Below are 17,657 nucleotides of genomic sequence, written 5' to 3'. Positions count from 1 at the left end.
TTGACCTTATTGACTTGCATTCATAACTGTAACAACTGTTTTCTACATTTCAGACCTATGGTCTTACACCTTTATTGATCTCAATGACAGATTGGGGACAACAAATGAGATATTAATTTGCAACAGATATAAATTTTCATTGCAGGAACTGCTTTGAGGCTACTTTAATTTGTTCCTTCCATTAGAAACGTACAACCGTATAGCTTAAATCCATTTAGTTAAACGTCTTAGCCTTCCCACCATACTCATCTAAACTATGGAAACCTATATTAGAGCAATGTTTCTAGTCCAGTAGAGGGATCCAATGAAAGAAGTATTCTTTTTGACGACACAGTGGCTGCCTTACAGCGCCAGAGGCCCGGGTTCGATCCCGACTACGGGTGCTATCTGTATGGAGTTTGTACGTTCTCCATATAACCGCGTTGAGTTTTCTCCGAGATCTTTGGTTTCCTTCCACACTCCAAAGACATACAGGTTTATTATAAATGTAATGGAATTGGTATAAATGTAAATTGTCTCTAGTGTGTGTAGGATAGTACTAATGTGCGGGGATCGCTGGTTGGTGTGGATTCGGTGAGCCGAAGGGCCTGTTTCACACTGTATCTCCAAACTAAACTAAATAAACCAACCACTTACGAACCTGCAGTTTTCGTGCCATCGCAACCACTTCATGATCAGGAGGATTATATTTGTAACAATTGGAGAACATCAACCGAACATCTGCTGCAAAGTCTTGAGCATCCCCATATTGTCGGTTGTCCATTTTTGCCTAAAAGCAAACAAAAGATCAAGACATTGGCTACAACTCACATGCAACCTTCCAGTCACTCTGAAATTAAGTACCCTAAAATTCCTTATGTATTAATACTACTGGAATTAATTTACGTTAACAAAACTAAGACCTGGGCGAATGCTACTGGCGTATAAAATCAATGATATAATCAGGAATACTGTACAAAGAAACAAAACTCCAGATTCCTAAATAAATCTTTTTGGATTAAAATGACCCAGGTTCAAACTTTGAAAGGACTTTTTTTCAAAACAAGTACATTCTTCATCCAACATTGCTGTTTCAATTTAACACACAAATGGCTAATGTTAACCTACAGAAAATGCAATGAGCTTTTCAGTAATATACCAAAATTAATCTTTGTACAGCTTCAAAACAGTGAAGTTTCCAAAAACAAAATCCATATTCTCCTCAAAAATTCACAAAGTACACACACGCATCTTACATATAACTCTCACTTCAATGAATATGAACTTATTTTACTGCTCCAGTGTTCTTCATATTCCAACAGCATATTGAAGGGTACAATAAATTGGGTCATGCGTTTTTCCTTTCACCTACTGATCCAAAAAAAATCATACAAGACTGCCTAAGGTCTGCAAAATGAAACATGTCCTAACGGACATCAACAGTAACATGAAACAACTCTAGTTACCATGGTCTTTGAAACTCTGCCTCTTGTAGAAATCATCTACTAAATGCAGCAGTGTGTGTGGGAATCTAATTTCAACACAGTGACACAGTAAATATCTAGCCCACTGATAAATGCTTAACAGAATCGCTGGCAATGGCAACATTTATTACCCATCGCCAACTGCCCGTGATGTTGTCAACTTGAAAATTGAGTTCTTCTGATGAAGGTAATTTTGCTGTGCTACATTGAACAGTAGAGCACAAGCACATGCCCTATGGCCCACAAAGTCTGGACCAAACACGATGCCAAGAGAAACTATCATCTGCTTGCACATAATTCATATCCCTCCATTTCCTGCATATTCATCTGTCTACCCAAAGACCTCAAATGCCACTATCATATCTGCCTCCACCAGCACCAATAGTGTGCTTTCCAGGCGTGCAACATCTTCTGGAAAAAAAAAGGTCCCTGCACACCACCTTTAAACTTTGTCCCTCCCACCTTAAAGTGTGCCTCACCTTGTTCTCTCTATCCTATCTCTGCCTCACATTTTTGGTGACAAGCTCCTTAAGGTTGTTGGAACTGCACCCATCCAAGCAGGGAGAAAGTAGTCTTCTGACGTGTTTCGTGGATGGTGAACAGATTTGGGAAGTCAAATGTGAACAAGCCTTTCTTGGGTGATTTCCCATGCTGTTAGGGTAGGCACCAGTATCATGACTGCATTGAAACCATATGGCCCAGGGCTGCGCTTAACTCGAGTACCATAGTGCAGAGAACTGTGACACAGGATATCGTCTGTGCAGGTAGACACAAAATGCTCAGTGGGACAGGTAGCATCTCTGGAGAGAAGGAATGCGTGTTTCAGGTCGAGACCCTTCTTCAGAGATGCTGCCTGTCCCGCTGAGTTACTCCAGCATTTTGTGTCTACCTTCGATTTAAACCAGCATCTGCAGTTCTTTCCTACACATACAGTCTGTGCACGTAGTTTGCGATATCCTGTGCTGTCAGCCGCTTCTTGGTATGATGGAGGAAATTTAATTGGTTAAATATTGTTTTCTAGGGTACTGAGAGTCACAGGAATTAGGGATGGCCAATTGATTAGGCACTTCTGACAGAATGCATTGGGATACTTCCATCTCAAGTTTAACATTAAATCCCGAGTCCCTGAAGGACCGGGGCGTACTTGGAGTCATCTCCTCCAGCCAATGTTTAAATGCCCACCACTATTTTCAACTAGATGAGACAAGAGTATATTTTTTGTTGTTTTGCAACTTCATTGGACTGGAATTGTATCTACCCTATTCTGGTATCTCTCTTACAGTGATGCCATTATTATAAGCACAGGTCTCAGCTGCCAAATACTTAAGCACGGGCCTTTGCTATACCCGTTACCCATCCATCATGGCGCTTTATCCTACATTGGCCTCCATATTGGTTTGCCCTTTCCATGCACTAAATAGAAATATAAATCACCAACAAGTGCTGCAATGTTACATCAGAAATTGTTTTTGTTGCATCATTGTAATGTAGGAAACAAGGCAGACAAATTTTAATTGCTTTACTGCAAAAACAGCACCACTCAAACTATATATGGAAAAAATTATCTGCTCATAACAAATGTTTTTTCCAAGTTCACCTTCCTCACTGTGAATGAACCCTTGTCTAAAAAATGACTATTGATTGATGGGTATATTCAAATTGGGAGTTTTAGATAGTTCCAACTTTAGACAGATCCTCTGTCTCTCTCTTCTCCTCCCCAGATTTCCCTCTATCTTCCTGTCTCTATCTTTATCCTTCCTTTGTCCCGCCCCCCTGACATCAGTCTGAAGAAGGGTCTCGACCCGAAACGTTGCCCATTCCTTCTCTCCCGAGATGCTGCCTGACCTGCTGAGTTACTCCAGCATTTTGTGAATTGATTGAAGGGTAGTTGAACACATAATTATCATATATAAACTAAATATTTAAACCTGTGCAGCACAGGAAGATCAACTCGATTCCTATTGCTGTTAACATAAATTGAGAGAAAAAGGATAGCATCTGGTTTTGGTATGTAGATATTAGCCAATAAGATCATTCAAACAGTTATTCTACAAAGGTTTAAGATGTCCAAATGTCCAAAAAATGAAATGCTCAACAATTTGGCCACCAATTAATTGAACAGAAATACCCACCAACATATTTCTTTTGTGTTTGAAGAATTGGTACTTAAGTTTCATTTTAACTTTTATTCACTCTATTAATCCAAGTTAAAAGTAACATGTGACATTTTGGAATCATCCATAACCTCCAACTGGTGGTTAAGGGGAACTCCAAAAGATGGCATGGTGCTCCATACAGACTACCTTCCCTGAACGAAGAGCTAAAATTAAAAGTTACTGTAAAAAAGGTAGCATTCATTGTTACATCACTCAAAAGATGTACAGGTTTGTAGGTTAATTGGCTGGGCAAATGTAAAAAATTGTCCCTTGTGGGTGTAGGATAGTGTTAATGTGCGGGGATCGCTGGGCGGCGCGGACTCGGTGGGCCAAAGGGCCTGTTTCCGCGCTGTATCTCTAAATCTAAAAAAAAATATCAATCACAATGTTTTTCCTGTGTTCCCTTTATCCTTTAAATACCTGATGGTCCCCCATTCTTCGTATTTCAGAACTTTTAGAGATTATGCTGATTTGTAAAACTGTTTATTTCACACATAACTTACCCAAAGTTCAACTAGCTGAAAGTATATTTACCCACTCAAAATTCACTCAGATATGAAAATCTTTATTTTCCACAATTAAACTGGAGGTTATGGGAGTTGGATTGGGGTTTGACAAGCAAGAAATTCTATTTATCCAGTTTAAAACTAACGGCCATTTCACTGCCTCGGTTCTTCTCTCTTGGTCACCCAAGTTTTAGAATGACACAACATAATTAATCGTGCTGGTGGGAAAAATACCAGGGCCAAGGCACTAAGAAGAAAATATTGCCAAAAGCATCCCAAGACAACGATCAGAAATAAAAGTACTCAACTTACCCTAAGTGCACATTTGCTTACAACACCATGTATAAAAGGCGCATCCCTGTATTAAAACAACCTTCAAAACCTACTCTGCAAATGCCCCACAACTTTAATGCTGGTGTACAATCCAGTTCTCTCATACTGATCAGTGATGAGACTGAGGAAGGAGACTGCATGTGGAACAAAAATCTACACTGTAATAAATATACGTTGTCACTTTGCAGCAAAATGTAATCTTATTTACTCAACTGCAGTTAAAAACCTTTTCCATGGAAATTGAATAATTAACTGAAAAATTAGTTTCAGTTAAATGTTTAATCAGTTTCCTTCATGTAAATATGTTAAGGATTGTATATAACGGATTATGATGTTTCCAGTCTACTCAATAATTGCATTTAATCCCAGTTTGATCTTATAAAGATCAAAAGAATCATATCCTGCAAAAGAAAATCTAATCATAACCTACATTAGGATTCACAGTAGAATGAAGTTCAATTTGAACTTGTAACTTGAACTCAAGTAAAATGAATATCAAAAAAGAGTGTGTTATGCCTATGCTCCAATACATTATCATTTGATGGAGAAGTACAGGTAACCAATAATTGTGGAAGCTTCTTTTCTGCTACATATGGAAATGTAATTGTAGCAGCATGCTAAATTGTTACCGAGCTACAAATAAATTAGTCAGCGATGACTGGAAACACAATTACAAGCTCAGTACAGGAAACCTGTCTCTTGTTTGTAGAATCTCATTAACCTTTCTGATAGATGAATGAGTTTCAATGACTTGCAATTTTCTGGAGCATTCTTAGTCATATTTAAAATATGAAAGATGAATAAGAATGCTTCAGAAAACAATTATAGCATGAACGAATTATAGCAAGTGATACAATATGAGGAGCAGAGTAAACCGATTTTTCTGACTGAGAAAACAGCTCACAGACATTCCCCAGTCTGAAGAATGATTTCGACCCGAAACATTACCTATTCATTTTTTCCAGAAATGCTCTCTGACCCGCAGATTTACACCCGCTTTTCGTGTATATCTTCGGTTTAAACCAGCATCTGCTGTGCCTTCAAACACATTTCACAGGAACGAATCCTTTGCATAACATGGGGACTGACTGTCTATACAATTCAGTGATTTGAGTAAACATCTACAAAAAGATTGCAACCGTGCAGGCAAATCAGTCAGCTTTTTCTATTTAAAAAAAATATTAACTGGTAGCAACACTCAAAGCGATTTCAATGTTCGATTCTGACCAAATTCTGTTTAGGGGCCTATGACAATTACACTAACTGTTGTCAATCGTGCCACTAATCCGATTTTTGCATATCACATGTTCCAGGCAACACAAGTAAAGGCAACCCATGTGCACCAGGAACCAAGATTTCTTTAAAGAAAGGGCTGCTTGTTATTACATGATAATAAACTATTGCCTTTAAATGAGATTTGATCTACGAGATTAATGCAATTTGAGAAAAATTACATCCTTGATCCTGATTGCCAATGTCTGTCTGTAATCAACATAACTTTGTATAGGAAGGAACAACAGATGCTGGTTTACACCAGCAGGGTCTTGGACCCTGATTGCCAATGTCTGTCTGTAATCAACATAGCTTTGTGTAGGAAGGAACTACAGATGCTGGTTTACACCGAAGATAGACACATGGTGGATAGGACTGGGTGACGTTTCTGGCCGAGGCCTTTCTACAGACTGAAGGGTCTCGACCCGAAACTTCACCCATACCTTCTATCTTGAGATGCTGCCCGTCCCGCTGAATTACTCCAGCATTTTGTGTCTATCAACATAGCTTTGATTTGTCAAAAATTCATTAAGACAACTAAAATAAAAATAAATTTACAGTAGAGAAGATCAGTAGATTACCAAGAAACAGACAAATGCTTTGTGGAGTACAAGTAGGTCCAAGGATGACTATACCAGCTGTGACAATGATTGCCTACGGTAAGTAGATGACAAATAGTGTTCACATCAGTGTTCAACCTCTTCAGGTGTTAGTTTTAAAGCTACAATGCAGAGTGATACAATATGAGTAGCTACAGCAAACAGATTATTCCGACTTAGAAATCAGCGTACAGATATTTTTCAGGATTGGAGCTCTTGCATAACATGGGGGCTGCTTGTAAAATTCAGTGATTTCAGCAAATATCTGTGAAAGATTTGATTTATAATTGACAACTGTGAATGGAAACCAGGTGGCGCCACCAGCAGTGGCTGCCTCGCCAACAGTCTGCCTGTCCTTTCTTTCTTTTTGTTATTTTTAGTATGTGTTAAAAAGCATGTTTTAGGTGTGTGTGTGTGTGTGTGTGCGCGCGCACGTGCGGCGTGTGTGTTGGGGGAAGAGGAAGAAGATTGAACTTTATTGCCTTCCATCACAGTGATGAATATGGAATCCACTGTGATGGATGTTTATGTTGACTTTTATGTGGTTGTGTGACTTAGTATGGCAACTCAAATTTCACAGTACCTTAATTGGTTCATGTGATAATAAACTGACCTTGAAACCTTGATTGTCACAGGCCCTGAACAGAATTTGGACAGAGTTGAACATTGAAATAGCTTTGGTGTGTTGCTACTAGCTACTATCAGAAAAAAAGAAAAAAACAAGCTGATTTGGCTACAGTCACAATCTTTTAGATATTTGCTGAAATCACTGAATTGTACATGCAGTCTCCATGCTATGCAAGGGCTCTGTTCCTGAGCAATGTCTGTACACCAATTACTAAATCAGAAAAATCTATTTACTATAGCTACCAATATTGTATCACTCTGCATATACTTCCTATAATTCTTTCATTTCATTAAATAAACACCCTATAAACAAATGTCCCGAATGCTGATCATAATGAAACTAATGTAATACGTACTGTATCCAGCCATTAATGACTACCATAAAATATTTTATCTAGCTGCTATTTAAAATTTAGCTTTAATTTCACATATCAAGCATACAATTTTTGATTTACAAATGCAGTTCCAAATTATTGATGCAGATACTTACAGCATGGAAGATAGTCTTCTTGTCAAAGACATGAAATTTGCATCTTCCAGTTCCAGCCAGGTGAAACCTTTTTTTACTAATTCACTCAGGAGACATGATCATAATACTTCCATTAAATTTTCCCTTAACCATCTGTGCACCAAGTAAATTGTGCCCAGCTTCCCCAGTTTTGCATATGATTAAAATGTCCATGTCCTGTATCAAAATAGCCTTCATCAATTCATCTCTGTTACACTCACTACAAGGCATTGTCAACCTTCCTAAAATTTAATGCCAGGCAAGATTTTAGCTGAGCATGAAAGAAACTTGCTTAATTTGGTAAACTATCCCAAATTATGTTAACCCAAGGGTCCATGAAACTTACGTACACAAATTTGAGGTCCTTGCTTCCAAATACATTCCTGCACATGGGGAGGACCAGCTGGAGGACCTCCGCCCGTCCCGGCCTTTCCCGTGCCTACCTTCCTCCCATGGTGGAGTGCGCGGCAGAGGATCCACAAGATGGCCATCCCCACCGATCGCAGCTGAGCTGCAGGCGACTCTTTGGCTCCATGCCCGGCCCGCAGGAGAAACGGGGCCAAGGTCAGTGCCTTTTCCCTGTCCCCCCTTGCCCGCCTGGCAACGGCTCCATGGTTGGGCCGAGGGGGGAGCGAGGGAAGGGGAGGGGGGGGAGGGTAGGGAGGGGTGAAGGGGATGGGGGAGGGCGTAGGGGGAGGGGAGGGGGAGGAGAGCGTGCTGCACCAATGCAGGAGAGGTTTGGACCCAACGGGTCCACTTGGTCTAGTCATATTATAAATATGCTGATTACTTATCAAGCATCTTTGTTACTATTTCCTTAAATCTTTGCAAATCCAAATTGGCCTGGAGCCTCAAGGCTGAGAACCTTTACTCTCAGTTTTTTTTCCTGCTTCATATTTGAAAAGATTTTGCCATCCAATTCAAACTGCTTCTCATTCTTTCCCAAATGCACAACTTCACACCATTTCCTGTTTTAAATCAATGCATTTCCATATTCTATATCCTGTTTACTGTCTTTTTCACGATGTGCAACTTAGGAACCTTTGATTCAACAGTAAACTATGGCCTTTAAAGTCTAAGGTAACATCCATAAGGAATTTCATCACCACAGGTCAACAATGATTAGTCCCTATTTTTTTCCGCATCACCCCTTTGCTTAAATTACTAACTCTAAACGTTCCCACAGCTGCATTCTAGTCATCCCCTGGCACCACTCTACTGCTGCCACATTTACTTCAACAATCATGAAGATACTTCAAAGCTATCTGCTTTTTTCCCCACTGAAGAGACCATCAAATGTTAAGTGCCTCTATTTTCATCCTATTCAATTTCTCTACTTCCACGAGATTTATTGCGGCATTTGCTTCAAGTTATCAGAGAAGACTCACTAGATTGGTTCTTGGCATGAAGGGCTTGACATGAGAGAGGCTGAGCCTATACTCACTGGTGTGCAAAATCTTCTTGAAAAATATAAAATTATAACAGAGGTTGACAGACGAATGCCGAGGATATTTCGTAGCAGTTGGGTTTCACCAATTTAGAAGGCCATCAATTTAATATGAAAAGGAGGAAGTTCTTTTGAATATGAATCTTAGGATTTCTCTATCCCTGAGAGCTGCGAGGACAGTGAGGCCCACCGGAAATTGGAGGAACAGCACCTCATATTTCGCCTGGGCAGCTTGCAGCCCAGCAGTATGAACATCGACTTTTCCAACTTTAGATAGTTCCTCTGTCCCTCTCTTCCCCTCCCCCTTCCCAGATCTCCCTCTATCTTCCTGTCTCCATCTATATCCTTCCTTTGTCCCGCCCCCGACATCAGTCTGAAGAAGGGTCTCGACCCGAAACGTCACCCATTCCTTCTCTCGAGATGCTGCCTAACCTGCTGAGTTACTCCAGCATTTTATAGACAATAGACAATAGACAATAGGTGCAGGAGTAGGCCATTCAGCCCTTCGAGCCAGCACCGCCATTCAATGCGATCATGGCTGATCACTCTCAATCAGTACCCCGTTCCTGCCTTCTCCCCATACCCCCTCATTCCGCTATCCTTAAGAGCTCTATCCAGCTCTCTCTTGAAAGCATCCAACGAACTGGCCTCCACTGCCTTCTGAGGCAGAGAATTCCACACCTTCACCACTCTCTGACTGAAAAAGTTCTTCCTCATCTCCGTTCTAAAATGGCCTACCCCTTATTCTTAAACTGTGGCCCCTTGTTCTGGACTCCCCCAACATTGGGAACATGTTTCCTGCCTCTAATGTGTCCAATCCCCTAATTATCTTATATGTTTCAATAAGATCCCCCCTCATCCTTCTAAATTCCAGTGTATACAAGCCCAATCGCTCCAGCCTTTCAACATACGACAGTCCCGCCATTCCGGGAATTAACCTAGTGAACCTACGCTGCACGCCCTCCATAGCAAGAATATCCTTCCTCAAATTTTGTGAATAAACACCTTCAATTTGTACCAGCATCTGCAGTTATTTTCTTATACTATTGTATCATTGTAGTTGATCACTTCATAATCTTGAACAATTTATAAAATGAATGTGTAATTATTATCGCAGTAGTAAAGCAAGATATTAGAGTTCTGAAATAAAGCAGAGCCAAAAGCTCTTGAGAGTGAGAATGTGATGTTGAGGTAGAGAATGGCTTGGCCATAAGCATGTTGAATGACAGAGTAGACTAAATAATCTTACTGAATACTACAGCTTATTGTTCTTATTTTTAACTAGAACTTCAGCACAAAAGAATAATTTTCACCATATTATTGGAATAATGCAATCAGTGACATTAAATTTTATATTTTGAGTTATGCAGCAGAGAAACAGGCGTTCTGGCCCACATTTACCCATGCTGAGCAAGATACCCCCATCTATGCTGCTACCTGTCTGCATATGGTCCACATCCCTCTAAACCTTTTCTACCTATGTACCAGCCCAAATGTCTTTTAAATGGTGTTGTAACACCTGCCTCAACTACCTCCTCTGGCAGGTCATTCCATTTACCCACTGCCGTCAGTATGGAAAAGTTGCCCTTCAGGTTCCCATTAAATCTGTCCCCTCACACCTTAAAATTATGTCCTCTGGTTTTTGATTCCCCCACTCTGGGCAAAAGATTCCATGCATTCACCCTATATACCCCCTTCACTTGGACTATCCCATTAAATTACAGGCCACTAATCAACTAACCCTCAGGTGTGCATAAATTTGTTCAACTTTCCTCGCCCCAGTAACTTCCAAGTTCTCTTCAATTTGCGACTTTGTGCCTTTAAGTAGTGTTGCTCAGAGCTTCATTTGCATCTCACTAGTATGTGGGAAATACTTGAAACCAATCAAACATTTCTACAAACAGAAGGTTGTAAATACAGTTGGGGGGCCAGCAGATTTTGAGTGCCCTATACACAATGTCAACCAATGACACTGCAGCTACAGTGCTTCTAAATATATTGTGGCTACGTTGAAATGAAAGTTATATTTGTAATTTATCACCCAAACAATTAGAAAGAGAATGCTAACTATTTGGTCTAGTTTAGTTTTTCGAGATACATCATGGAAAGAAAGGGGCCTTCGGCCCACAGAGTCCATGCCGCCCACCGATCAATCACTTGTCCACTTTCACATCCACTCTGTACACACCCGGGGCAAAACACTCGAGGTCAACTAACCGACAATCACGCGTGGCTTTGGGATGTGGGAGGTGCACTGGAGGAAAAACACGCAGCCACAGGGAGAATCTGCAAACTCCACACAGAGAGCATCCAAGGTCAGGATTGAACCCAGGTCTCTGGTGATGTGAGGCAGCTGCTCTACCAGCTGCGCCACTATGCCACCCCATATGTTAATGCGGGAGAGTTTCATTCTGAAAGTCAAGTTCACCTCATAAACCACATGATAAACTGCTACAAAATCTACACAAGCCTGAATTGCCAGGACAAATCCAGTGGCTGCACAAGAATATTGGAATTAGGACCAGGAATAGGCCATATAGTTCCCCATTCATCGATACAATGGCTGATCTCCCATCTCAGCACACTATCCCTATATTCCTTGATGCTCAAATTTTGCTGTTTCACATGAACATAACCAAGCTGGTACAGGTCTCCAGGGTTGGAAATACCCAAGATTCAACACCCTCCAAAGGATTACACGACTGTAGTTATATTTGTTTAGTTTAGTTTAAAGATACAGCAAGAAAACAGGCCCTTCGGCACACCAAGTTCGTGCCGACCAGCAATCCCCATGCACTAACACTTTACAATTTATACTAAAGCCATTAACCTGTAAACCTGTACGTCTTTGGAATGTGGGAGGAAACTGGAGCAGCCAGGGAAAATCCATGTGATCACAGGGAAAACGTATAAATTCCTTACAGACGGCATCCTTAGTCAGGATCGAACCTGTGGAGGGAATGGATATACGATGTTTGGGGTTGGGATCCTCCCAAAGATCCCAATCCAAAACATCCTCGCCCGTTGCCTATCCATCCCCTTGACAGATGCCGAATTACCCCAGCACCTCGCGTTTTGCAAGTTTGTAACTTGACAAGCTGCTTGACAATTTCTTCTGTATTTACCAATTCGAATGACATAGGTTGAACAAAAGAAAAAATGACATGTGCTATTCCAAAGCCAATCTAATTGGCACAGAATAGGTTCAGATTAAGATTTCTGAATGGTATTTATGAACATAACAACATTGCCAGACAGAGCTGATTATTAAATGCAGAATTATAATGCCACAATTAATATTTTCTCTTCACAAAAAAAGACTGACTGCAAGGAAATCAGTCACATGCAGCTCAAGTTTAAATAAAACTGACAACAATCATATAATCGGTATGTATGTCATAGCATACATGCATATCAATCAAGCAGAAGCGGGCAAATGGGTCTATCAAGGGCACGGTTGATTTGACCATAACCTCAACTCTGTGTTCCCATTTATGCAGCTTCATTTATTATTTCATCCATGTGCCAATAGAAATCTACCCATCTTAAAAAATATATTCAAAGACCACCTGAACTGCCCTTTGGAAAGGAATTCCAAAAACGTACAACCTCCTGAGAGAATAAATGTGCTTCATCTTGCCAACACGCAGGAATTCAAACCTTTTCTGGGTTCCATTTGGTCTCCGCAGTGACCACATTACAATTCAAAAGGACCTCAATACTGTGAAGTGCACCAAGTTCTCAGCCCATGCAACTTCTGATATCTTCAATTTTGAGATTCTGATATTACATTGTCTGAAGGCAGACAATGAAATAAAGCACAGGTTATTTTAAGTATTGATAAAAGATTCAATACAAGACGACGGACACCTCATAGTAATCAGCGCTGCTTCAATGGTGTTTCATAATACAAGAGCTAAAATTACAGCTGAAAGACACTGTAAAGTATAGGCTTACTTTAATAGTACAGAGATCCATTGGGTGTTTTATAATGTCATGATAATCATGCAGTCCTAAGGCTTCTACGTCCACAGGTTTGTAGAAGGGCCAGGCATAGGCTGCGTGCTTCTTGGCGAACATGTCCTTTAGAATCCCAGTGCAGCACTTCAACTGTTCTGAAACTTTTCCACTGCCGACCACAACCTCGCCGCCACTGCCATCACCACCACTTCCGACAATCCCAACACCTCCACCCACACTCTTCTCAAGATGAATTTGCTGTTGTGAGTCTGGAATCTCTTTCTTTGCGGGTTTGGGAGGTCTGCCACTTCTGGAAGGGATCTTTGCAGGTTTGGGTTCAGTCATTAACGGAGAAGACTCTCGACTCTTCACTGCAACATTGGTTGTTGGTGTTGTTGTATCAGCTTTCCTTTTCACACCCTTTTTATGCTTAAAAATAAAAGAGAACATTTTAGATTCAAATATCCTAATTGAGGAAATATTAAATTAACAGCAAATGACAAATAAGGGAATTAATTTATTATCTGCATTGGTGGTCAATGATCTGTTAAAAAAGATTTGTAAAATGGACCCCACTACTACAAAATATTTTTTTTTTCCCCTTTACATTGGAGAATACCTGAATTCTGACTATTTCGCGAGAATAGACAGAGCCAATTTCTGATATCAGAATGAAAGGGATGAAAATTCCAACCCATATCTCATTCTTCTTGTTTTCTCGCAGTTCTTGTACCTCAAACTCTTCCCCAAATTCAGCCATAAAGTCATCAATATTTTCCAATGTGAAAAACAGAATTCAATAAACACATCCAATTTGGAAACTCAGTCATTAACGATCAATTTTCCTGTCAATGTTTTCCTGTCCACAAATTACTAACTTATTGATACCTTCCTGAGGACATATATACGAGGCCATTAAATCCTGCATACTTGGAACTATACCCTAGCGTGGGCAAAGTTAGCCAAGAGTAAATACTAATGAAACACTCTGGAGGGAATGCTACTGTAGACGTAATTACCTTTAAAGGCTGTGGTGCTGTTGTCATCACAGTTGTTGGCGTGAGTGTCGGCATTGGGGGTGCTGAAGTGTGCGGAGACACTGTTGTGGTTGGAGGCTGGACTATCAAGTCAGGAGTCGCAGGAGGAAATGACTGGGGCGTGGGTGCCGGCACAGATACCAATGGAAGCTGTGGCTGTGATGGTGCAGGCTGAGATGCCTGAGGTGCCCGCTGAGGTGGTGGCTGCTGTGGTTGTGCTGGTGCTGGTGCTGATACTGGCATTGTCGTCTGTGTGACAGTCTGTACAGTTGACACGTTGGTTTTAGACTGAACTAAAAACACAAAAAGAGTCAGTTACATTAAATATTCAAAGCGGTCACAAAATTTCAAATAAATTTCAAAAAGCTTTCCAGTCGCCATGTTTAAAATGTACATAAAAATGTAACAATGTTAAGATTCAGTGGACAATAGCATAATCAAGTCTGAAGAATGGTCTTGAACCGAAGCGTCACCCATTCCTTCTCTCCAGACACGCTGCCTGTCCTGCTGAGTTACTCCAGCATTTTGTGTCTACCAACGTAATCAACTTCTCTGGTTTGGGAAGATACAAGAGCAAGAAAACAGAATTTTGATAGGTACCCAAAAAAGCGCAACATTTACTTCTGGTTGAATACCAAAGGAAGAAACTGATCAATACTAAAGTCTAACAAAATTTGTGAATAACCAGCACAAAAGAGCTTGGAATTTCAATGAAATAGCACAAACAATTATCTGTGCTAAATGATCAGTTTGCTGATAAAATTCTGTTATTATAGTTATAAAGAGAAGTTTGCAATATGGTTTCCTTCATGCACACACTGCGCTAATGCCTGATGGTGCACAATGCATTGAATATCATGCAAACAAGAGATGAACCATTTCATGAAGTAAACATGCATGTGGTCAGGGGACATCATTGCTACTCAGATAGATGAAAGGTCTGTTTTAGTCACTAACAACTGGCTTCTGTTGTGTGCCTTTCCAATCAACTTTCCCTCACTGCAGATCACCCTCTGGTCTGATATACATGTCTACCTCCCACACACTCTCCTAGAGACTCCTAGGTGTGAAAACAGGCCCTTTGGCCTAACTTGCCCACACTGGCCAACATGTCCCAGCTACACTGGTCAGTCAACCTGTGGTCAACTGAAACCTGTTTCCCCCCTGCCTCACCATAATAAATTCAAAACTTCCCAACCATCCCCATCAAGGCATCGTGTACAAAGGAATTTTGCAGTAACGGTATATCAGAGAAATGTATTGGTTCACAAACTAATAAGCAACAACAAACTTACCCATCTTGTCAAAAATTGAAACGAAATGGGACCACCAATCTGCACATACTTGAAAAGAGTAATCCTGCCACAAAACTTTATTGGGTGCTCTTTAGGACTCTACTTTTTACTATTTAGGTTGAATCTCATTACCAGTCTCATGGCATACAATATAGGGTTTTGGCCCATTGCATCCATCCAAAAAATCAAACACAAATACAATTTTCTCCCTTGCTCATCCCCATTAACTCCCAGACATGCACCAACATTAGACAAGTATGCACACACACACATATATACATACATATATATATGTGTATGATATCCCACACAGATAATACCATACGTCATTATTGAGCCCCCAATCTCTGGAGCTGAGAGTCAACGGGGCTAATTATTGTACCACTGTGAAGTCCTTGTGTGATGTAAATAGAATGCCTCAATACTAAGATTATGGTTTAAAAACGATTACAAATGGGCAGGACAGCGTTTGCCTTCTATAGGAGATGCTAAACCATTTCCTGAATCAGCTAAATATTAAAGATTGAATAATGTTTCAAGATCCAACATAAATCAATCAATTTTTCTCGTGTTATCATGACGATTCCTGAGCAGGAAGCAGTTCAAAGTTGTCCAAATATTTTTGTATTATTCATTCAGTGGAGCAATCCCCTCTGCTGATCAGTGAGAGCAACAATGAATTTGGATGCCGCACTTACATGTTCTCTCAACATTTCCATTGGGAGAAGGGCTTCAAGAGAGAATCTGTTCATTTTGTCTAACGAGACCCAGTAAGCAGAGAATTATTTAACCATTCGTGGCCAACACATTAAAAAAAAAACACATATTAATGGAAACTATAGGTTTATGGAAAATCTCCGTCATAAAGGTATATATGTGGATCATGCTATCAAACATTTCTGCAAATTTAGACTTTTTTGAGGGAAAATTAAGAAGCATACCCTTGGAATACCAAGTGCTGTCAAGCGCTTGACAGTTTGCTGTATCATTGATGATCGTAGTGGAATGACACTCAATCATAGTCAAATATTCTCAGATTGCGAACAGTCTAATGATATTAAATTTAGCACTACTGTTTAAAAAAAAGATACACCCTACCTGCTTCTTTTCTGCTTCGTCCCCGTGATCCTTTGGTAGGCTGGATGGGTACTTCAATCTCTTCTTGTGGCATCTCTGAAATTTTCTGAAGAAATATCTTTTCCAAAGCTTCTGCCATTAAGACTATATCATCCCCCTGCTGCTCAAGAAAAGAAAAATCTATTTGTACATTTACTTTGAATATAGCTCAAACATCAAGACATTTTAATGACCAAAAAGTCTAGCTTCATTTAGGATGTCATGTCAGTCTGTTGAAGCTTAGCTGCACTCCCTCTCAAAGGTGCAACTTTAAGTAGGATACTAGACCTGCACACCATATTCTAGGTTGAATCTCAACTGGGTCTTATGCAATTCTGGCAAGATAGCTTTAGGTTTTGTTCTGCACAATGACTTACAGCAGTAGGAAATGAGACCAAGATTCTTCTGAATATCAAAACTTCAAATTCCACCATTTTTAAAAAACTGATTTTCTACCAAAGTGGATTACCTCAGTTTTCCACATTTTATTTAGCAAGTCTTCTTCCATTCACTCAGTCTGTCTCTATCCCCTTTAAGCTCATCACTATCTTCCACATAACCAGCATGCCACCCTGTTCTGAAATGGCAGCAAATTCTTCAGATATTACATCCGATCCTCTCATCCCTATCGATAAAACAGGCCGTGAATAGCTGCACTGCAACAATGACCCTTGTGGCACTCGATAGATTACAGCTCCCCAAACCAATAGTGACTAAAAAACGGAATTTTCGGAATAAAGAGTACATTAGAACTGTATGTTTATTTCTACCCTTTTCTATTCATTAACTATTCCTCATCCACATCAAGTACCTCAATAGACACAAAAAGCTGGAGTAACTCAGCAGGCAGGTAGCATCACTGGAGAGATGCTGATCCTTGAAGGGTCTCAACTCGAAACGTCACCCATTCCTTCTCTCCGGAGATGCTGCCTGTCCCGCTGAATTACTTCAGCTTTTTGTGTCTATCTTCGGTTTAAACCAGCATCTGCAGTTCCTTCCTACACATTTCAACTACCTCAATCCCAGGTGCTCCGATTGAAAATATATTAGAAACCAGATTAAAAAAAGACCTTCCAGGTCTTAATATACCACACCTACTGGTTCACTTTATCAATTTTGCTTGTTTCAAGTTTAAAAAGCTTAAGATTTTTCAAAAAGCTCTCCCTTTTATAAATCCGTATTGACTCTTACCATTTCTACTATTTAACTGCCCTGTTATCAAGTCCTCAACATTAGATTCTAGCAGTTTCCCTGTGATAACATAGTTTGAAGCAGGCCACCTGATTTTATTCATTGAGATCATATCTGTTCTGCCTCCATCTTATTTTCGTGCACTAT

General features: G+C 40.2%; 1 protein-coding gene across 9 annotated transcripts in view; it reads right to left on the bottom strand.

Annotated features, from left to right (window-relative positions):
* The window catches only part of brd4 (bromodomain containing 4), a 142,961-nt gene that overhangs the window by 72,765 nt on the left and 52,539 nt on the right, over window positions 1–17,657 (bottom strand). For 8 of the 9 annotated variants that reach the window (XM_078429245.1, XM_078429244.1, XM_078429243.1 and 5 more), the window contains 4 exons: window positions 16,302–16,440; window positions 13,891–14,201; window positions 12,869–13,300; window positions 641–769 (listed from right to left, as the gene is read on the bottom strand). In XM_078429245.1, coding sequence (XP_078285371.1) covers window positions 641–769; window positions 12,869–13,300; window positions 13,891–14,201; window positions 16,302–16,440 — 1,011 coding nt within the window. The remainder of the gene's footprint in view (window positions 1–640; window positions 770–12,868; window positions 13,301–13,890; window positions 14,202–16,301; window positions 16,441–17,657) is intronic. The other variant, XM_078429248.1, reaches the window with a different exon arrangement.

The sequence above is a fragment of the Rhinoraja longicauda genome, chromosome 37, assembly GCF_053455715.1.
Source record: "Rhinoraja longicauda isolate Sanriku21f chromosome 37, sRhiLon1.1, whole genome shotgun sequence".
Classification (NCBI taxonomy): Eukaryota; Metazoa; Chordata; class Chondrichthyes; order Rajiformes; family Arhynchobatidae; genus Rhinoraja; species Rhinoraja longicauda.
This window is presented reverse-complemented; position numbering and strand designations above follow the sequence as displayed.